This window comes from Monodon monoceros, unplaced genomic scaffold, assembly GCF_005190385.1.
Source record: "Monodon monoceros isolate NGI ecotype Baffin Bay Population unplaced genomic scaffold, NGI_Narwhal_1 Super_Scaffold_14, whole genome shotgun sequence".
In the NCBI taxonomy this organism is placed as follows: Eukaryota; Metazoa; Chordata; class Mammalia; order Artiodactyla; family Monodontidae; genus Monodon; species Monodon monoceros.
In genome coordinates, this window is record NW_021703770.1 from 43711571 (window position 1) to 43735578 (window position 24008).

Here is a 24008-nt window from a genome sequence, read left to right on the forward strand (position 1 = left end):
AATGAGAAGCCCACGCACTGCAATGAAGAGTAGCCCCCACTCACTGCAATTAGAGAAAGCCCGTGTGCAGCAACGAAGACCCAATGCAGCCATAAATAAATAAATAAATAAATAAATAAAATAGAAATAGACTTTGAATAAACACATTCCAGGTGAAATAAATTTTACCAAAAAAAAAAAGTAACAGAAGAAGACTTCAGAAATTCAATTTGCCATGGAGAACTTCACAAGTAACACTTATCTTGTCTAATACTAAATTTCTGGGGATCTGCATGAAAACACAAGACATTAAGCACACCTAAATATAAATCAAGATAGAACATAATTCAATAAATAACCAAAGGATTAAATGCTATGTCATCTCCAATGAACAAATTTCAAAGTAATCATCTTGAGAATAGAAAAGACAGGTTTTAACTTTTTCAATTTTAATGTTTAATAATTCTGGTAATACTCAAAAAGTATTGCAATATTTTAAGTACTTATGCCCAAATATCTTAAGTTTCAGTGACAGAATTTAACTCAGTGTTCACAAAGGAATAAATTGTTCCATTCAAAATTTATTGAACTGCAAATTAAGTATTATGCTAGTTAACTAGAGAATATATGTCCAAAAAATATCTCAGCAGGTTCCTGGATGTCTCAGTATATGCCAACATTATTGGACTGTTTAAATTAGAAGCTGAAACGATGAATTACCTGTCAAGGTTTCAACAATAAAAAATTTTAAAAGCCCATATTTGTTAATAAATTAGATTTATACAATTGATAATTTCAAAATAAATAAAACCTGAGTAGTATATGCCCTCTATTTCCACCCACCCTCAGCATCTATCTGTACCTTTACATCCCATTTTCTTTTAGACCAGTGTTCTCAAGCCTTAGTAAGCATACATATTCCTTGAGGATCTCATTAAGATGTAATTTCTGATTCAGTAAGTCTGTTGTGGGTCCTGAGAGTCTACCTTTCTAACAAGCCACAAATGAAGCTGATGCTATCTTTGAACCACCCTTTGAGCAGCAAGGTGACCCAATATATAAAGTGAGGGAAACCTCTGGCCTAATGACTGTGGTTTTATAGATTCAATGCTGTCATATTTTGTAATCAAACATAAATAACCAACAATGATCACAAAAAATAAGTCTTGGAAGAAAAGAATGTTTTAGTTAAGTGAGAACTTAAAGTATACCAAATTGGCAGTGCTTCTATTTGTCTGACAATTGACACCTTTGATACATTATAATGTAATCAGGACACCAAATTCTGGTAACTTTAAAAAATAGTTACTATAGCTTGAGGCTCTCTCAGTTAATTCAAGTTCAGAAAATTCAAGCCAGTACACTGTAAAACCACTATTAAAAATCTTTAATGGTAAAGTGTTCATATAAATTACTTGTAAACCTGCTCTAAGCTATCCCATCTCCTCCTCCTCTTTCAACAAATAAATGCTGCTTTTTTTTCTTCTGTCTTGTAGCTAAACAGCGTGTAACACCCAGTGCCCCTCCCTTTAAAAATCGAACAAAATTGTCTCCAACCAAAGGACCCAATGCAAAAAGGTTGGCTTCTTTAACACACTCATATGTATATGCATCTATTTCCACAGGATTACCCTTACATGTGATTGGCTGGCTTGAGTTGTGGCCCAGGTAACACCCTTGCTCCTTCAGAAAGGACAGATTGGGATGAGAACCTATCAATACTACTGCTGCAGAGAGCTTAAATATTTTCTTTAATCCAGAGATATTTTGAAGAATGCATTTCATGTCCGACTTAAAGGAAAGCACATGGTGCTCAGGAAAACTGGTATAATCAGATAAAAGATTTGAGTCTAAAGAATATGACTGAGTACACATCATATGATAGACTTTATGGTATTCTGGATAAAGCTTTTTGGGAAGCTGTTTGAAAATTAAGCTTGGATCAGTTACTCGTCTGCGAAATACATGAATCACAGGGACATTATTGTTGTAAGCACACAGTACTGCATCAGCTGCGGTAAGCCCAGAACCTACAATTAACACTGGATCCACTTTGCCACACAACTGTCCTTTGCTTATAGCGGCTCCAAATTCAGGCATTGAATGAAACACAAAAGGAAAATCTTCCCCATCAATTTCCAAACGGCCAGGAGAATCCAATGTTCCAGTTGCCAGAGCTACATTTTCAGCAAAGAGACAGAAGGGAATATGGGAACCATCTCTTATTCGCTGATAACCCCTGATTTCCCAGTTTCTCTTGGTAAATTTTGACTTCTCTATCTGTAAATGCTGTGTTGAAATATCTCTGTCTTGACCATCATTATCAACTTGATCTCTGTAGAGTCTTGATACAGAGGTAATGTAAGTATTCTCTCTGAAATTCTTCTGAAGACCCATGACTTTTACATAATGTTTATAGTAGCGAGCTATTTCCTCTGGCATAACTCGATCCCCTTTTAGGTTCCTATAAAAAGAAAAGGAAAAATATTCTATGAGGATAATACTTTTAGTTTCCATGATTAGCACTTCTCCATCTAGTAAACTATTACATCTTTTTAATTCCTCCGGACTGTCCAAGCTTACCATAACACTTTACAAAGAAAGAAAGCCTTTCCTTTTCTTTAAAAATGTTAATAAATTAGTTTATCAATGGAGGAAGTCCCATGAGGGTAGAGATTGTATTTAATGCATCTTTGTTTCCCCAATGCCTTGTATAAGTATCTGTTCAGATTAGCTGCCTTTATCAATAAACTTTTATTAAATAAATGGATTAAAATGTGGATATCTGAAAATTAGACTATTTTAGTCTATGTCACAATTGTAATCTAAATAATTCAGTCTATAGCTATACTATTCAGTCTGTATTCTATTTAACTATTGACTGAATTGTTTACAACCACTGAGATATTACAGGTCTGACTGCAATACATATACTTCTCAAACATAATATCTAGACACGATTTTTAATAAGTTGCTTTCTGTTTTCCTAATGACCAAAAATAATTCAGATCAGTCTTTTGCTGAGCAAAATCATATTTAAGTAGGTAACAGTTCTCTCTCTGTGTTTTCCTACTCATAAAGAGATCCATAAATATAAGCTGCTCTTTATGAAAAAAGCACGTTAATACATCTTTTATTTTCCACTTGAAATTTAAAGCAATGGGCGTTAGTATCCTTAAACAATGCCCCAATTAGAAGTAAGTAGAAATAAAAACACCAAATCAGGGAATTCCCTGGCGGTCCAGTGGTAAGGACTCCGTGCTTTCACTGCCGAGGGCCGGGGTTTGATCCCTGGTTGGGGAACTAAGATCCCATAAGCCATGCAGTGGGGCCAAGAAAACCCAGAAAAAAACACCAAATCATTTCACATAATTCAGTGTAACTTGTAACTGGAAGAAGTTCAAAGTTTAATGACTATAATAAGTAAGATTTAGAATGTATTAACTCTCAATTTGTACAGAAACCCTATGTAATAGTTACTATTATTATTATCTTCATTTTGCAAACTAGGAAGTTGATAGCTAGTTTAAGTTATTTGACCAAGGTCATAACATTAGAAGGTACAGAGTCAGGATTTAAACCCTGCCAATCTCTAGAGGTCTAAGAGTCTTAACACTATGCAAGGGCAGGAACTAAAGCTAATATTTATCACAAGATTCATTTTCACATATTACTTAAACACACAATATGCTCAATTTAGAAGAATGAACACTCTGGTATGTAAATCATAAAGCTTTCTTTCCCTTTCTTACCCACATCATAAAGGGAAAAATATGTTGAGCAATTTCACTTTCTTACTTATGAAAATCAAGAACTTGTACAATTTGCCTGATTTTGCAACTTAACATTTCAAACCCATATAAAATTCCTTTTTAAAAACCCAAAAGTCATATTTGAAAGGTTTAAATTTACTCTGGTCTAAATTTACTTTCCTTAAATCTTCTTAAATTAAGGATAATTACTGTAGATTAACATGGTTTCTATCTAGCAGAAAGTCAAGCATTCAAACATTACAGCCCTGTTCTAACAAAGGTTGAGTAACTTCCTGCTTTAATTTATTGTTTCTGGCAGCAGTCAAAGTAGAGTAGATTCTGTGTATTAGTAGTTCCTATCTATAGGAATGAAAATGGCTTGAAAATGATAGGGCTTTTCATATTTCTCTTTTTAAATTTTGGGTTCTTTCTCCCAAATAAATACAAAATAAACTTTTATTCTTTCAAGTTGAGATTTTCATATTTTCTTTTTTTTAAAATTAATTTTCATTGAGGTATAGTTGTTTTACAATGTTGTGTTAGGGGATTTTCATATTTTCTATTCTCATATTTTAGTATTCTTATTAAATATTTACCTCTACAGCCAAGTAGGCAATCACATCACGGATTCTATTTTATTCCATCATTCTAAATTATTCATTATATATATTCTGGTTTCTCTTCAGATCATATAAATCTTAAGTTTTTTAAAATTATTCATTATATATACTCTTCTACTCTGAAAAGTCAAATACTTTAGGTATGTATACATGAGATATGCATACATGAAGTTATATATCCATTCATAAAAATAAGTTATATATATCCACTCATAAAAATAAGTAAATAAGGAAAGGATATGTAGGTGGACAAGAAAGTAACAAAACAGAGTGGTTTAACAGGAGAGTGGGATAAAACTATGATTAACAATCTGTAGACAAGCCCTTACTTCTGTGTGCTTAGTTTTATAAAATCTAAATAGAAACTAGCTCATAACCACTGCTGCAAAGAGGTTTTATTTGAAAGACACATGCATCAATATTATTCATCTAAGACAGATCACAGCTAGTTTGAGATCTGCTGACAGACTCCCATTGTACACCAAAATTTTAATAGTTTGATCTTTACCTTCGTTTGCTAGATACCCAATCTTTAAATTTAAGTCCAGGTAGCTCCATCCAATTTCCAAAGCTGATTGTCAACATCGAGCCTTCCATATTCTATTTGAATAAAAAATGTACTATCAAAAAACACATTTTTTCAGTAACAAGGTGTTTTGTTTTTTTTTTTAACCAAAGCCATCTCATTTACTATAATTAAGTCTGGATAAGCAGAGCTCTAATAAATCCTAAATGGTTGTGTAAATCACCTCTGGAAATTTATTCCAATTAACTTTAAAATATTTTCAACACTTGGTAGTATCTATATTCCTTCTTTCATGTAACTATATATTTATAAATCAGATTTACAATATTACCCAATGCCTATAATCAACATAATTAGATGCAGAATATCGTGTTAGAGGAGCAAATCAGTATTTTCATTTTAAACAAAAGGGGAAAAGGTCATTCATTTCTAACACTTTAAATGTCTTTCCATTTTAATATTATTAACAAATCTTTTTTTTTTTTTTTGCGGTACGCGGGCCTCTCACTGCTGTGGCCTCTCCCGTTGCGGAGCACAGGCTCTGGACACACAGGCTCAGCGGCCATGGCTCACGGGTTCAGCCGCTCCGTGGCATGTGGGATCCTCCCGGACCGGGGCATGAACCCGTGTCCCCTGCATCGGCAGGCAGACTCTCAACCACTGCGTCACCAGGGAAGCCCAACAAATTTTTTTAAATGGGCAGCAAAATGGCTTCCCCCCCCAATCAATTATGATTGTGAAGTCTAAGCTTGTTTCAATAGAGCAGGCATCGCTTTCTAAAACTAGGGAAATAAGTAAGTGGTTGCCTGATTAAGAACAGACTCACTGCTGAGGCTAATGCTGCCTTTAAGGAAGTGAGCCCCTTCAAGCTTGCCCTACTTCTACTTTGCTCAGTACAAAGCAAGAAAAGCCCAAGGGCCAAAAGCACCTTTCCCAATGACCTCAACGATCTCTTTCAACCAACTCTTTTTGGCTATGCCTTCTTTTATCTGAACCCTTCTTGCCCTGTTTCTACACAGCCCAGTATTGGGAATGGGACTTGTTATTATTATTAGCTAACATTTACAGAGCACTTGCTATGTGCTACGGCTTATAAAGTCATATTATTTGTGACAGTACAAGATCACCACAGGAAGAGAATGCAGCAAGTTGCCACTGCTTTGAAGCAGGCTGGGCCTGATACTAGGATTAGAACCAAGTTTCAGGTATATATCGCTTTAGCACTGATTCAAATATGTTTTTAGTAATCAAGGCTTATCCATACTTTAACTTTCCTAAATGTAAGTGGGAGAAATGAAGTAACAGAGATCAAATATTGCCTGCACATTTTTCCAAGCAGAAAATATATATGTACAATAAAACCTCAGGAATTTATAGAAGGTTCTCTAAAAACTTAAACAATATATTATGGCTTTTCCAATAAATGCAGTTTTATTAAGAATGCTACTTATTAACAAAGCAAATATAAACATGTAAGCTAAAAGGCACAGATATTTTGATAGTTGCTATCCATTACTATAAAGGTAATTAAGATGAAAAAGTCAGTGATATAATCTATAAAGTCCCCAAATACTCTGAAACAATCGTTTGATAAATGTAAACAACTTTTAGCCATATAACATTGCACTAATATAGGAATATCCAACTGAAGTTTATACTAAAGATTTGATATTTAAAGTTAAAATTCCCATGAAGTCTTTATTTCATAACATAGCAAAAATTATTTAACATTTATTTGTACAAGTGAGCACTCACCACACACTAGACACTGTACTAACTGCTAAGGACACAGGAGTGAAGAATAATTATTAGTTGCTGCCCGCTAATGAAATATGCTGAATCTTTATGTTGATAGTCCTCTGGTTTAACCTCTGCTATGGACTGAATTGTATCTATCACCCCCCAAATCCACATGCTGAAACCCTAACCCCCCAACGTTATGGCACTTGGAGATGGGGCCTTTGGAAGGTAATTAGGGCTAGATGAGGTCATGAGGCTGATGCCCTCATAACAGGATTAGTGGCTTTACAAGAAGAGAGTTCACACTCTCTTTGCTACATAAGGATATGCAAGAAAGCAGCTGTCTGCAAGCCAGAAAAAGAGCCCTCACCATAAACTGAATCATCTGGCACCTTGATCTTGGATTTTCCAGCCTTCAAAGTGTGAATCTGTTGTTTAAGACACTCAGTCTATGGTATTTTATTTTAGCAGCCCAAGCAGAATAATACAAATTTTTTTCTTTTACATTTTTCATTTAAGATCTTGAAAATGTAGGGAAATAATACATATTAGAATGAAATACTGTGTGAAATTTTGTAAACTCTACAATGAATAAATTAAAAATGTTGTACTATGCAAAACATCTTGAAATATTTTCTGTATAATTCTTAGAGAAACACTTATTGTAAGACACTATCACTAATCAAATTTGGCTTAATTTCTACTAGTAATTAATTCATATTTATCCAAACACATTAAAATTCTCAGATAAAGATGTGGTAATCATCATATATAATATTATATCATAATGTTTAAGAATTAAAATGGTCTTATCAAGATGACATATAATAATTCACATTCACTAAAATGCTAAGGAAAATATACTCACATGCCAAGCTCCACCAGGTGGACCTTTACCAAGAACTAAGTGAGGGATATAATGATGCTGTTCTAATTTCCAATGCAAAATGGATGGATAATCATACCCAAAGTCAGCATCTGGATGAAGAAGTGCGTCGAAAAGTACTGCAACAGGATTGGATGATCGACCCTCAAGGCCCTCAGACAAGTACTCTAAGTCCTGAATTTTTTTTTTTAAAAGAAAGAAAAAAGGCAGATAGAATTTGGAAAAACAAACAAAAAAACTCCAGCTAACATAATAATAGTGAAGACCATTATTGTAATCCAGCATTTCCCATAGAGTGTGCTACAAAACACTGACATTCCTTGAGATCTTAATAGATTCTCTGGTCAAATAAGTATGGGAAAAGGTTGGGTTTCAAAAAGCTAATCAGATCATTTTACTATAAAACTTGAAGATGCCTTTAATATGCTAGTATGCCTTACTATGTCTACCATGACACTCTAATAATAAAAAGCAGCATTTCCCAAACTTACCAGAGCATAGAGCACCTATTAAACTCCATCAGAAAATAATTTGTGAAATTCTGCTCTAATTAATTCAGGAAAATAAATGGAAGCAACTCAGCAGAATATATTTACAATTCTAAAATTAAAATGTTAGGTGTTACTTAGAAGAAAAGGTTTTCAGCTAAGAAATACAATGCTTATATAGTAGAAAACTAACCTTGTCTCAGTATAAATTTAAAAGCATCAACATGTGAAAAATAATACCTGATCAACAATGGAAAGATGTCTCGCTTCTTCTAATTTGCTATGTAAGATTGTGTTTGGATGTATTGCTTCTGATGATAAATATGGTCTGTAGCCTGACAGCATATAAGAAAGGCAGATTCCTGAGGGTCCATTTCCTATTAAAAAAAAAAAGGTGGAGAGGGGTGTATCTTGCATCTTAATACTCATGTTCTTTGGCTTTACTGTTTCACAGATGGTTTTTCTCCTTCACCAATTCTTCTTTCTCTAAACTCTCAAAGCCAAGTATTTACAAGAGAAGATTTTTGTCTTCTCTCCTATTTTCTTTTGGGAGTCTCACCTACTCAAAGCTTCAACTCTCTATGCTACTAACCCTCAAAATTAGATATCTAGGCTGACCTCTTACCCCAAAAATATATCCCAAATTTCCATATGCCACTTCTTCACCTCACTGAACCACTAATAACTTAATCACAATGTGTTCAAAAGCAAATTCATGAGTTCTTCCATTTTGGTGGCCTCTCCTTTAAACCTCATTCCTTTGCTGGTATGATACTTACCAGGAAAATCCTAAGTTAATCAGGTTCTGGTTTAAATGTATTTTGTCACGTATATCCATTCAGTTGTCTTTGTTATTCTCACTCATATATTCTCACTCAGAAGACAAAAATCCCTTCTTGTTTCTCTTCAAGATTCACCTACTTCAAATCATTTCACATTCTACATTCAAATGAGTTCTCATAACAGAGTTCTCATTATGTTACCCACGCTATGTTACCCACTCTACCCAAAGCCCTTCATTGCTTGTTTCTTCTATCCAGTGTTCTCCATGTTCTGGTCTCAACCATCTTTCAAGTCCCACCTCCTAATAATTTCCCTCCTGTATTTCTATATCCTTTACCCCAAACCAAACTGGATTTTTTGTTGTTGTTGAACTCCAACAACTACTTTGATTTCTGTAGTTCTTTTAGTCTGGGTTGCCACTTCTCTATTATATCCATCTACCAAAAATTTAATCTATCTGGGACAACTGTAAGCCATCAGAAAAATATCCTGTTCCTTATCTAATATTTTGCCCCAAATAAAATAAGCTCAAAGATATAAACATGAAAAGTAACATCATAATATTAGGAAAGAGGTTACTATTTCTACTTATAATGCTGTAGCAAGAAGCCTTTAAGTACAACACAAAACTCAAAAGACAGAAAGGAAAATAAACCATTTGACTTCATAAAATTTTTTTTTTAAATGGCAAATACTGGGAGTTAAGATCTGAGGTAAAGAGCTAATTTCCTTGAATCAAAAAGAAAGAGACAAAACTAAAGAAAAGTCATAATACCAACAGAAATAGAAAAAAACATTTGAGAAAATCCAACACTTATTCATGTAAAAACTCTCAACAAACAACAGAGGGGAAATTCCTTAACTTGACAAAGAGTATCTACAAAAATCCTACAGCTAACATCATAATTAATGGTGAGAAATTAGGGGGGTTTTCCCTCTAAGATCAAGAAAAGGATGTCTCTTCTCACCATTCCTACTCATCACACACCTTAATGGAAATCCTAGCTAATGCACTAAGACCAGAAAAGGAAATTAAAGGTATACAGATTGGGAAAGAAGAAACAAAACTGTCTTTGTTTGTAAATTCCATGATTATCTATGTCAAAAGTCCCAAAGAATTGACCAAAAAAACTCCTGGAAGTAACAAGCAATTATGTTGCATGAAAAAGGTTAATATATACAAGTCAATTGCTTTCCTACAGACCAGTAATGAACAAGTGGAATGTGAAATTAAATACACAACCCCACTTATATTTGCAAGAAATACCTGGGTATAAATCTAACAAAATTCACATAAGATCTAAATGAGAAAAGCCACAAAACTCTAATGAAAGAGCTCAAAGAATATCTAACTGATGGAAAGCTATTCCATGTTCATGGATAGAATGATTCAATATTGTTAAGATATCAGTTATTCCCAACTTGATCTACAGATTTGATGCAATCAAAATAAAAATCCCAGCAAGTTACTTTGTGGATATTGGCAAACTGATTCTAAAGTTTAAATGGAAAGGCAAAAGACCCAGAACTGCCAATATAATATTGAAGAACAAAGTTAGGGCTAATACCATCCAACTTCATCTTACTGTAAAACTACAGTCAACAAGACAGTGTGGAAATGAAAGAATATATAAATGAATGGAACAGAATAGACAGCCAAGAGATAGATCCTCACAAATACAGTCAACTTATTTTTGACAAAAGAGCGAAGGCAATGCAATGGAGAAAGGATAATCTTTTCAACAAATGGTACTAGAACAACTGGACATCCACATGTAAAAAATGTGAATCTAGATACTAACTTTATATCTTTACAAAAATGAATTAAAACAGATTATAGACCTAAATATAAAACATAAAATTATAAAACATCTAGAAAATAACTATGAGAAAATCTAGGTGACGTTGGGTTTGGTAATGAGTTTTTAGACATACCACCAAAAGCAAGATCTATGAAAGAAAAAAACTGATATGCGGACTTCTTAAAATTTATGCTCTGCCAAGTCACTGTTAAGAGAATGAAAAGGCAAGTCACAGACTAGGAGCAAATATCTGCAAAACATGTATTTGATAAAGTACTTGTTTCTAACATATACAAAGAACTCTTAAATCTCAACCATTAAACCACCAACACAATCAATTAAAAAGTAGGGAAAAGCTCTGTACCTCAAGGTATAGAGATGGAATATAAGCATATGAGAAATTACTCAACATTGTATATCATTACAGAACTGCAAATTAAAACGAGATACTACACACCTATCAGAATGGCTAAACCCCAAAACACAGACAGTATCAAATGTTTCCAAGGATGTGGAACAACAGGAACTCTCATTCATAGTTGCTGGGAATGCAAAATGATACAGTCACTTTGGAAGACAATTTGACAGTTTCTTAAAAAGCTAAACATAGTCTTACCGTATGACCCAGCAATCACACTCCTAGATGGGTTGAAAACTTAATGGCCATGCAAAAATCTGCACATAAATGTTTGCAGCACTTTACTCATAAATGTCAAACACTGGAAGCAACCAAGATGTGCTTCAATAAGCGAATGGGTAAACTGAAACATCCATACAATGCAATAGTATCCAGTGATAAAAAGAAATGAGTATCAAGCCATGAAAAGACAGAGAGAGGGATCTTAAATGCATATTGCTAAGTCAAATAAGCCAGTCTGAAAAGCCTGCATACAGTGATTCCATATATATGACATTCTGGAAAAGGCAAAACTATAGAGATAGTAAAAGATCAGTGGTTACCAAGGTTTGATAGTTGAAGGAAAGGATAAATGGGTGGAACACAGGAGGTTTTTAGGGCAGTGAAACTATTTTATATGATGTTATAATACATGACATTATACACCCAGCAAAACCCATAGAACTGTACAACCCAAAGAGTGAACCCTAATGTGCACTATAGATTTTAGTTAATAATAATGTATAAAAACAGTGGTTCATCAATTGTGACAAATGTACCACACCAAAGCAAGATGTTAATAAAAGGTATAAAAGGGGGTTGGGAGAGTATTTACAGAAATATTCTCTGTAATTTGTTTCATTTTCCTATAGACTTAAACTGCTCTAAATAAAGCCTATTAAAATAAATACTGACTATACAAAAAATAGTGGGAGTTAATATCTCAAAGAATCAAAAAGAAATAACACTCAAAAGACAATACAAAAAGAATACAAATAAACAGTTCATAGAGAAATATATACACAGGCAGAATGTGCCCCAACTCCCAAAGATTTCCCATTCCTAACCCCAAGAACCTGAGCGTGTTACCTTACAGAGAAAAACGACTTTGTAGATGTGATTAAATTAAGGACCGTGAGCTAGAGAGAGTAGCCTGGATTATCCAGGTGGGCCCAATCTAATCACACAAGTCCTTGAAAACGGAGACCCTTTCCCACCTGTGGTAAGGAGGAACCATAACTATGAAAGGTTAAAAGAGAAACAACACTGCTGGCTTTGAAGATGCAGAAGGGGTCCAGGAGCCAAGGAATACTAGCCTCTAGAAACTGGGAAAGCAAGGAAACATTCTATCTACCCTAGAGCCTCCAAAAGGAATGCAGCCCTGCTGATACCTTGATTTTAGCCCAGTGAGACCACTGTTGGACTTCTGTTCTATAGAATAGTTAAATACATTTATGTTGTTAAAGCCACCAGGTTTGCGGTAATGTGTTATGACAGCAACAGAAAACCAATTACATACATTAAGGAAATTAGCCCTTTATTATGATCATCTGGCAGTGCTACTGCCAGCAATAATAGCCCTATATACATGAGGTTAAGCTACGCTTTGGCTAGCTGAGGCAAAATAGGAACAGATTGTTTTGGGGGAAGTAAGGTGCAGATGAAAGTAGTTTTTCCTTTTCTGACCCTGCCATAGCCCAACTAGAACAAGAAGACATAGGTTCCTTTGCCTATGGCAATACATCCAGGATGGAAAACCAGGGTTGGATATAAGTGGGAAATGAACGTGAGATTTAGTTTCCAAGATATCTTGGATGAGAAATACTGCAAACACTGTCAGCTCCCCTAGAGGGGAATCTAGTGTAGAACTATCTTGCTTTCCTTCCTTCCTTCCTTTACTGAATCTCCTATGGAGAGATGTCAATATGCCAGACAGAGCACAGGACTTTCCTCTCCATTAACTTGAAACAAGTCAAAGAAACTAAGGAAGTTGTATGCCATCAAGGTACATTATGTCCCATAATTCCTTCCTTTGGCTTGGTTTCACACTATAGTACTTGTCCAACTTCATGAGTTTGAATATTAAAGATACATATGACAGGTAATTAAATACATGCAATAAAACAAAATAATAAAATTTTATAATTTTGAATTAGGTTTTATTAATAACAATTTTTAATCTTATATACCTATCTATTGAGGTGGTACAATAGAAATATAATAGTAACATATGGTTAAAATATTATAAACCTAACTGTAGAGTACTATAATGTTCTTTACTAACTGAGCACTGACTACTAACTTGCACAGGTTACTCAACTACTGAGTTTCCCTGTCTGTCCATACCCTACAACCTCAGAGGGCTATAGGGTTTTAAGGCATAATCCAATAATGTACACAGAATGCTCTATACAGGGCTCTAATAACATTGGTTATCATCATTATCATGACACTGTCATATAAGTAACACAACTAATAGACTACTGATATTTTAAAATAATAGAGTAATATCAACCCTTCAATGAAAAAATGTTATATTCTAACACAGAATCTAATACCAGATCAACCAATTCCTCTCTCCAAGGATTTGGTTATTGGTTATTTAAAAATATTAAGCAACCTAAGAATACTTTTCAATACAATCCTAAGGACTTATGCTATGTAACTGTGCATTTATAAAAGTAGTAAGGATCAGAACTGTAATTTTAAGAGATAAAATGCAATAAAACTTACCTATTACTACCACAGGCAAAGTCACTGATGAATCTTCAAGTAAAGAAGTTTCTTCAACTAATGGCATAGCTTTAACTTTTCGCCCCAAATTATCACCAAAATATTGCACTAAGGAATTAAAAATCTCTCCTTCAGTTTCAGGGTCACTATAGTTTCTTTTAAAAGGAAAATATGGAACAAAAACAAAACAACAGATATACAGTCAATATAGCCTTTATAAAAATCTGTCTTTATTCAGATTTTATTTAGGCCATAAAATATTCAATAGTTCCATAAAAGGAGAAAAGGAAATCCTTTTGATTAATGCTTTCAAATTAGTACCTTAGCCACGTCAATGTACACCACTTTGCTAGAAATCCTAAATACAGTGGTCCCTCGGTATCCAAGGGGGGTTGGTTCCAGAATCCCACCCTCACTCCCCAAATACCAAAATCCATGGATCCGCAAGTCCCTTATATAAAATGGCATACTATTTGCATATAACCTACCTACATCCTCCCACATAGTTTAAACCATCTCTAGATTACTTATACCACCTAATACAATGTAAATGCTATGTATGTAGTTGCCTGCATGCAGCCAATTCAAGTTTAGCTTTTTGGAACTTTCTGGAATTGTTTCTTTCCCAAATATTTTCCATCTGCAGTTGGTTGGATCCATGGACGCAGAACATATTGATATGGAGGGCTGAATGTAGCTGCTCATGTCTCTTTAATGCCTTGAAGGCAAGTCTTAAATAAGAAGCTATTTTTAATGACCAAAGACATAACATTGTATTAGGGATTTTTATAATTCTGAGATCTCCTAGGACTGGAAAGTTTCTCCTTCACTTTTTTCTCATTAATAAAAAGATGAGTACAACAGAGGTAGTATATTTGGGAAAAAACAGTCACATAATATTTTAAGGAAAAGTTACTGAACTTATATATTACAAATGGTGCATTTTGGTAAAAAAAATAAGGTTTATACATCTTATTCTCAAAGAGATACTGAAAAATGCAAAGATCTTAACGTTAATTTCCAGTCTACCTTCTTTCCCAACTGCCTCCCTAGAAACTAGTTTTGTCGTTCTGACAAGCTCATGTAATAAATGGAGTATCCTTTGAACACAGTTAATGTTTTGCATTATACTAGAGATTACTTCAGAACAGAATTCCTGAATTATTTTTCATTTTCATATAGTCAGAAACAGGCCAATGTCTGAAAATATTAAACAGTACTGACCAGTGGGTGAGTGTGCTTATTCCTATTCCTAAAATGATAAACATGGGAATGGATCAGTTATTTCACAGGACTCACTGATCCTTGGGCGAGGATGACACATGGAAAGAATTAGGCAGAGACCAAAATTTCTCCTTCCCTATAACCTTCCAAGTTCCCGAACCACCCCAGGATAGGGCAGAGTTCCCCAGGATACACTGATAGATTTCCCACCCCCAGTAATTGGGCTCCCCTAACAATACATGGCCCCTTTTGGCCAGAACTGATACCCTTTGGATATGGCTACTTAGGAAAGCCCCTCCTCACATTGCAAGCCTGCCCCTGAAAGAAGTCTTATGCTCAATCCATCCCTTCCAGAGCATTCCAACTCCCACCACTGATCAGATCCAGATGTACTGGCTGTCTTGCCTTCTGCTTCTTGACAACTGAACTCAACAAGAGTATATTATACTTGAGCCTGTCCCTGATATTTCTCCAAAGTGTGTGCCCAGGACAGGTTCCCCAGCTTCCTTTGGATGCTTCTGATTAATCCTTTTAGGTATCCAGGCCTCATTAATATTATGGTGGTTGTAAAGGCCACAGTTCTTTTTCAGGAGATGCAGACATCATGGCCAGTCTCCTCCTGACATCCCTATCTCAAACACTGTTGCTTCCATATATATAACCTGGAATTTAATTAATAAAAATGATCATCACTCTAAGATTCTGATAATTAAAAAGATGTCTCCTTCTTCAAACCCTAACAAATGTTTCACATTAATAAAAGGGCAGATATGCTGGGGGTTAGAGTCAACTTGAGACTATATAAATATTAAACTAGATACTTGAATATTATCTGATATCCTGTACACTCTGAGAGCAAACTGATAATCCTCTGAATGACTGAATGAAGGTACTTTAGCAGTTACTACCATATTTGATTTTATAAGCAAAACTCAATGATCTAAAATGCCTTGGTCAGTTTAAGTCTACAAATAAACGCTGTGAAACAAATATTTAATATTTAAATTCCTTAAGAACAAAAAAATCATGGCTAGAAGTGTTGGCTTAAACTCCGAATCACTTTTACTTAAAGGTACAATAGAATTCATTTTTTTAATAACTTATTAAGAAGAATTTAATATTCGAAGTCAAGATGTCTCAAGAAACCTTTTTTTTTTTTTTTTTCCTGGCAGGCCTCAGAATTTTAATATAGCTATCAATTCTATAAATTGACTATACATTTTGTTTTGAATTTTATTTATTTTTGTACAGCAAGTTCTTATTATTTATCTATTTTATACATATTAGCCAATCCCAATCTCCCAATCATATATGTCAATCCCAATCTCCCAATCATATATGTCAATCCCAATCTCCCAATTCATCCCACCACCACCAACCCCCTGACTATACATTTTACAAGGATCTTTCATTACACTGGACTAGTCTTCTCAAATAATTGGTTTATACTTAAGAAAAAAGAGGTTAAGACAATTAGAAATAAAATGCCTCCTCTGTTAGGCTTCTATCAAGAAAGACAAAGTTTTCAAGAGCTCAAAAACATCAGAAAAACAACAGATCATCTGATCAGGCCTTAAACCAAGGTAAATAAATAGAGGGAACTTGGTAATGCTTTGGAAAAAAAAAGACCTTTAATGAGATATAATTCACATATAAAATTCACCCTTTTATTTATTTTTTTTGGCGGCACCACTTGGCATGTGGGATCTTAGTTCCCTGACAAGGATTGCACCCACGCCCCCTGGAGTGGAAGCACGGAGCCTTAACCACTGGACTGCCAGGGAAGTCCAAAATTCACCCTTTTAAAGTGTACAATTCAGGGTTCTAAGTAGTCACAAGGTTTTTCAATCACTACCAATAACTTCAGAGAAATTTTATCACCCCAAAAGTATATGCTGCACCCCTTAGCACTCATTCTTCATTCTTCCCTCCCTGCAGCCATTGGCAGCCACTAATCTACTGTCTTACTGATGCCTACTCTGGAAATTTCAAATAAATGGAACTCCTCATACATTATGTAGCCTTTTGTGTCTGGCTTCTTCCACTTAACATGTTTTCAAGGTTCACCCAGGTGGTAGGATATATTGGTACTTCATTCCTTTTTATGCCTGAATAATATTCCATTGTATATTACCCACTCACGAGCTGATAAACATTTGGATGGTTTCCACTTTTTGGCTATTACAAATACGCTATGAACATTCATATATAAATTTTTGTGTGGATAAATGTTTTCATTTCTCTTAGGAGTGCATGCAATGGCTGGGCCGTAAACTCTATGTTTAACATCTTGAGGAATTAGCAAACTATTTTCCCAAGTGTGCATCATCTTACATTCCCACCAGTGATATGAGGGTCCCAATGTCTCCACATCCTCACCAGCATGTTATTTTTTGTGTTTTTTAGTTTAGCCACTCTAGTAGGTGTAAAGTAGCATCTCATTGCAGTTTTGATTAGCATTTCCCTAATGACTAATAATGTTAAGCATCTTTTCATGTGCTTACTGGCCATCTGTATATCTTCTTCGGAGAATAATTCAAATTATTTGCCCACTTTCCAACTGGGCTGTCTTTTTTATTGTTGAGTTAAAAAAATTCTTTATATGTCCTGGATACAAGTCCCTTTTTGGATATATGATTTGTAAATATTTTCTCCCATTTTGTGGGTTGTCTTTTCACTTTCTTTATATTGTCTTTTAAATCACAAAAGTTTTAATTTTCGATCAAGTCCAATTTATTTTTTTCTTTTGTTGCTGTACTTTTGGTGTCATATCTAAGAAAGCACTGCCTAATCTAAGATTACAAACCTGTTTTCTTCTATGAGTTTTATAGTTCTAGTTCTTAAATTTAGGTCTTTCATCCATTTTGAGTTAACTTTTATATATAGTATGAGGTAGCAGTCCAACTTCATTCTTCTGCTTGTGAATATTCATCTGTCCTGGCATCATTTGTTGAAAAGACTGATATTTCCCTTTTGTCTTGGGATCCCACAGAAATCAACTGACAACAAATGAAGGGAATTATTTCTGGACTCTCAATTCTATTCCATTGATCTATGTTTATCTTTATGCCAACGTAACACTGTCTTGATTACAGTTTCTTTGTGGTAAGTTGTAAAATTAGGAAGTGTGAATCCTCCAACTTTGTTCTTTTTTCAAGATTGTCTTGGCTATTCTGGGTTCCTTGTAATTCCATGTGACTTTTAGGATCTGCTCATCAATTTCTGAAAAAAAAAAGGCAGCTAGGATTTTGATAGGATTACACTGAATTTGTAGATAAATTCAAGGAATATTGCCATTATTGCCATCTTAAGAATACTAAGCTTTTCAATCCATGAAAATGGGATTCCTTACCATTTATTTAGGCCTCCTTTCATTCTTTTCAATGTTTCTAGTTTTCAATGTACAAGTTTCACATTTCTTCTGTTAAATTTATTCCTAAATATTTCATTCTCTTTGATGCTAGTATAAATTGAATTGTTTTATCAATTTCATTGTCAGATTGTTCATTGTAAGTGTACAGAAATACAACTGATTTTTGTATGTTGATCTTGTATTCTGCAATATCACTGAATTCATTTACTAGATCTAGTAGGTTTTTTTTTTGTGTGTGGGCCTCAAGCAATTTGACACTAGTCTCTCCCAAGACTCAAGTAGAGTATATAGAGCCAAAGTTTTAGCTTATCTTAATTCTCCAGAGTATACGTAATTTGTTCTGATTTTCTACTAACTGGTCATAGGTATAATCTTTGTGTATATAATCCATAATATTGGTATAAACTATTTGTAATAAACTTGCATGGTACTTGATAAATACTGGTTTAACACAGGCATGAAAAACTGAATCAAGAGAAGAAATGAAAATAAGGTTCACTGAATTTACATAAAGCAACAATGAAACAAAGACCTATTAGTAAGTATTCTTTCTAAAAAATTCAGAGTCTAAACTATAAATTTAGTATTGCTGTACATATTTTACAGTATATGCATACTATATGCATACTGTGTTCACAGGTCTATGAACAGTGAAAATTTCCACTGCAGATATCCAATTTGCTGAATGTTTGTTCTATTTAAAACAAGTATTTGAGTAATAAAAAAATCTACTTTAAAAAAATCTACTTTTCCTTTATTTGAGGCAGTAAATTGGAAAATATAATTAAATTTTAGGAAATAGTAAAGAACAGCACTTTACACATATGCAGAAATAGTTACCTTATTCTTAGGCATCAAATTAGAAGACTATTTGAAATTTCAGATGATTTTAGATGCCTTCCATGTTGTGTTTTTGAAACATTATGGTCCAAAGACTCAAAACAAATTTAAAAGGATGGCACAGACATAATATTTGAATAACAAAACACTTTTCTCACACCTAGCAATACTTTTCTAAATGATCCTTCAAAATGAAATGCTTTACTACCTGAGTTTAGTCTTTGGAAGCATGAGCTTAGATTTTTACCAAATTGATACTACCATAAGAAAAGAAGGTTCTAAAGTCACAAAGGAAGTCAGTCACACTCTTTATCTTCTAGAACAGGAAGTATGGAAGTTTTCTTCCTTGGAAAGTTAGGAGACAGTTCTCTCACAATATTTATTCTTTCAGATATAAGGCAAGATCCAAAATGTAGACACTGTCACAATTGGTTTTAAAATGTGTTCCTAATGAAATTACTCAAAAAAAAAAATTGTGCTAGTAAATTATAAACCTTCTTCTAAGGAAATGTTTTAATTATTAAATAAACGTTTTCTTTTTTAAATTTTAGATAAGATAGAGCTGTTTACACAATGGAAATATGGTTTATCAATCACAATTTTTATTCTTTGGCTAGCAGGCTTGTTTTCCCTTATCCCTCAAGATCAAAATATAGCAAATACATTGTTTTCACCTCCTCCTCCACATTTCTGTACAAGGACGTAAGCACATGATATTTACTACCTAGGGTTAGTTGAACACGTATGAATCCCAAGCTGTGTCCTTAGAATTCAACTGTACCAAAAGGTGTCAAAAGGCTTTTGGACAGTACTTTCTATAAAAAGCATATTATTTTCTCAGGGGCTTCAGTTTAACAAGTTTTCACTAAGCAAACTTGTTTTCTAAAGTTCTCCAAAGTGGATCTGATACTCTCAAATCACTATCAAGTAGGTAACACACAAATTTGCCTAGAATTTAAGATCCAGCAGTTTATTACATAATTTTTAATATCCAGAATTTAGAGACTCCTACAAAACTCACTGAGAAGGTAGGCAAGCCTGGACTGCTGCTCTAGTTCAACAGGAATTCTGAATCTTTTCTGTGCCTTACACTCCTTTTGCAATTTGGTGAAGCCTCTGGACCTCTTCTTTGAATAATATTATTAAATACATAACAGGATTTACAAGGAAACTAAAAAGTAAACTTGGAATATGTTTTTATGTATTCCTCTATTGTATTAAATAACAAGTTCAGTGATGTAAAATAATTACTGTAATCTTGAAGAAATAAATAAACAGTATTTCTAGGTATCTGCAACAATTAATGTGGTATGAAAATATTTGTGATTTCTATTGATGACAAAGCCACAAATACTACTGTGATTTACTGCTTATATTCACAGTTGAAGAAAAGAGATTTTGGTTAAAGTTGAGTGAAAATTCCTGGTACCTTTCTTTACATCCAAGTTCACTGGCCACCTAAAGTCTATATATGCAGCCCAATTTAAGAACTCTGATCAGAATTTCATATTTTACAAAAGAAGTTTTGCATATCATTATTCTAGCACATTCGTGTATATATAAGGCAAGGCACTTCACTAAAGTCTTCGCTAAGCTTATCTTTTCTTCACCACAAGGTTAAAACTAGTTTCAAATTGCTTTCAGTCTTTCTCTCCATAACTGAATGAAATGTTGGCCAACTGTGCTAGATCTAGTACATAAACTTTTATTTTAAAATGTATTATCCGTATCACCCCTAAAAACGTTCCTCATAATGTTAGTCTAGAATCGCGACATTTTTCAAATTTCTACAATATATATGACTTACAATGACTGACATCTTAAAAGTCAGAAACGTATTTGTAGCTAAAACATCACATTTTAAACATAGCTCCCTGCCTCCCTTCAACCCAGTAACTTAGGTTATTAGATTTTTTTTTTAAGAAAAAAAAAATGTTTAAGGTGTGTGGGGGGCTGGGAGAACCTCACAACCCTTCACTAAAACTTTGCACTACTTTTAAGTCTCAGTTCGCCGTAACCGACTAGATCCGGGCCTAGCCGGTCCCGCAGTCCCGTGACTAGTACGGTCCAGGGAGAGGAAAAGGGGACAACAGAGGAGAGTCCCCCAGAGCCAGGAGCCAAGGCGGGGAACCTCGACTAGACAGGAACCAGGAGGAAGCAGCAGCCGAGGCGGGAGGCCTCTGCAATTCAGGCGCTTGCCTTCCACCCCCGACCCGTCCCCGACTCCCTAACCCGCGCGGCCTCTACCCATTTCGGCCCCTGCCCTGCCGCAGGGCGCCGCAGCACTCTAACCTCCGCCTGCCCCCTTTTCTTCCACGGTGGAGAAGTCACCTGAAATGACCGGCCAGGGAGCAGCGGCAGCACCACACGGGCATGGAGCGCGGCGCACGGGGCGCCCGAGCGCGACCGCCACGGCCACCTCCCTCGGCGGGGTTGCCCGTTCAGGACGCCCGCCCGGTTACGGGGTCCTCGGGGCGCCCGCGCCCCGCGCCTAGCCGTTGCAGCGGCTGCCGGAAACTGCGGTTTAGCAGCCGGCCGGGCTTTGGAGCACCCAAGCCCGCTTCAGGAAAGCGGCTTCCGCTCCTCGACTAGTGGCAGCAGGACGCCGGCGGCCTATGATCTCTGGGCGCCGCGAAGGGGGCGGAACGGGGCGGGGACGCTGCGACGGCTGCGGCGGAGGCGGGCGGGCTTCTCCTCGCAGGTGCGGAGGCGGTGGCGGCGGGCGAGGCCCGGGATTGGTGGAGCCGCGGCCAGAGCGAGGGGCCCGGCCTGAAGAAGTGTTGGCTGAGAGGGCGGGGGGCCGAGGTAGTCCGCCCACCAGACGGCTGGCGGTGGCTACTGGGGCCCGGGCCTCGGCCTGCGCCCTGCGGCCCCTCCGCGTGCTCCCGACCTGCGGCGTGGGAGGTTGGCGAGGCTGGGAGGATGTGCGTCCTGAGTGCCGGATGACAAGGGGAAGAGGAAGAGCTACTAACCTCGGTAGCGGGACGGATAGGGGGAAATCCCTGCGTGCTGCGCGGCCTCTGCGACCCGAGCACCCCAGTGTCTCCAGAGTCGGTCCACGCGGGCCTCTCACTGAGGACGCCCGGCAAGACCGAGATTCCCGCTCGACGAAAACCACTTTGGCGCCTTACCTCGCGCTGGCCTGGGCGCAGACGCCCGGAGCTTGCGCGCGCTTTTCGTTCTTGACCCTGCCTCACAATCGCTTGAGAGAACTCACCAAACCATGGGTGCCCGGGCCCCACCCCAAGGGTTCTGATGGGGGAAGTCTGGCTTTCCGACTGAGGCCCCCCTTCCTTAAGTGGCATCGCTGGTTAAAAATACAGGTGCTCAGCCCCGCCCCAGATTCACTGAGTACCTTTCATGGAGGGGGAAAGGGCAGGGACGTGTATTTTTTAAGTCCCTCCAGGTGGTTATAATGCAAGAAAAATTAGAAAGTACCGAGTAATGAGTGTCCCTATTCGGTATTTTCAAGAAATGAAGGGGGGGAAAAGACCTGGGAGAAGTGATTAATTGCATATACTGTTATATAGAGATGTCTTTCTATCCCTCTTTCCAAAGAGCGCTAATTATTTTTGCAGTTAAAATCTGGGCTACGTAAGTTTCTGGTTTTAAATAATTTTTTAAGTTCTCAATTTTTGCTGAATGTTGTCATTGAACAAACTTGGACTTAGCAGGTATTTTAGAGTCTGTGGAGATTAAAATGAAGTTTTAGGACTCAGACTGACTCCAGGATTATACAATCTAAAATAATATATTCATTCCTACATATACACTTATATTCATGTTACTCTAATGTTTATTTTAATGTTTCAGAAATTGAAGCATAATTTTCTGTTGATATTCATAACATTATCCTTTTAAAGGAACTAAATTCGTAATAGCTATGCCAATCCAGAGAATTGAAATATTTAAAACTGTAAGGTTTATGAGTACTTTGTATAACTTTTTCTTTTCTTTATGGCTTTGTTTTCACTTTGAGTATCTTGTGGTATTTTCAGATGAATTAATAAAGTGAGCATATCAAATTTTAGCCTTAAGCAGATGTGTATTTAAACCTCCGGAACTTGCTATCATGGTTTACCCTTGATAAGGGCTAATGATTAAACCAGGTCACAATAACTACATAGAGGATTTTTCTTATAGCAAATGGGGCACATCAGAATTTTTGTTTCTGTTTTTTGAAATTGTAGGGTGAGGTGCTATTTAAATATAAAATCCAGGTTTGATGAGGTCATGGAGCAACAGACTCAGATACTGCTGGTGAGAGTGTAAATTAGTATGTAATCCAAACTCCCCCATTTGCATAATAGACTCTCATTCCTCCTTTCAGCACATGCAGTAGCACATTTAGGGTGGAGCTTATCTCACACTATCAACCATTCCAAAACAACCCTCCTTACTGGTGTATAATATACCAGTATTTTATACATTAAATTATAGTATAGTAGTTAAAAGGACTGTCTATTGGAATCTTCACTGTGCTAGCAGTGTGATCTTGGACAAGTTACTTAGCATTTCTGGGCTTTGATTCCTCATCTGTAAAATGAGATAATTAGTTCATTGGTTATAAGAATTAAATTAAAAAATACTTATAAAGCACTTACCACAGTACCTGGTTCATGTTAATAAATATTAAAATAAATATAAAATATTAAATAAATATGAAAATAAATACTTTTCATTATTATCAATAATATTGTAAAATATTTTCACATTTTCTAAAATCAGGAAGTATGTGTATGGATTGAAATGTGCTCTCCCCCACTCCACCCCAATTCATATATTAAAGCCCTAACCCTAATGTGACTGTATTTGGAGATAGGGCCTGTAAAGAGGTAATTGAGATTAAATGAGGTCATGAGTGT

General features: G+C 35.9%; 1 protein-coding gene across 2 annotated transcripts; it reads right to left on the bottom strand.

The window, feature by feature from the left end:
* Window positions 1–439: 439 nt before the first annotated feature.
* Window positions 440–21703, bottom strand: OSGIN2 (oxidative stress induced growth inhibitor family member 2). 2 transcript variants are annotated; one of them, XM_029223153.1, is made up of 6 exons: window positions 21475–21703; window positions 13707–13814; window positions 8232–8368; window positions 7486–7677; window positions 4860–4951; window positions 440–2443 (listed from the first exon to the last, which is right to left on the bottom strand). In XM_029223153.1, the coding sequence occupies exons 2-6, from the start codon at window positions 13771–13773 to the stop codon at window positions 1408–1410; spliced, it is 1524 nt and encodes a 507-aa protein (XP_029078986.1). In that variant the 5' UTR covers window positions 13774–13814; window positions 21475–21703; the 3' UTR covers window positions 440–1407. The 2 variants fall into 2 exon arrangements, with proteins under 2 accessions (XP_029078986.1, XP_029078985.1); XM_029223152.1 differs by having other exon boundaries at window positions 1352–2443; window positions 13707–13861; window positions 21475–21666.
* Between the last annotated feature and the right edge of the window lie 2305 nt (window positions 21704–24008).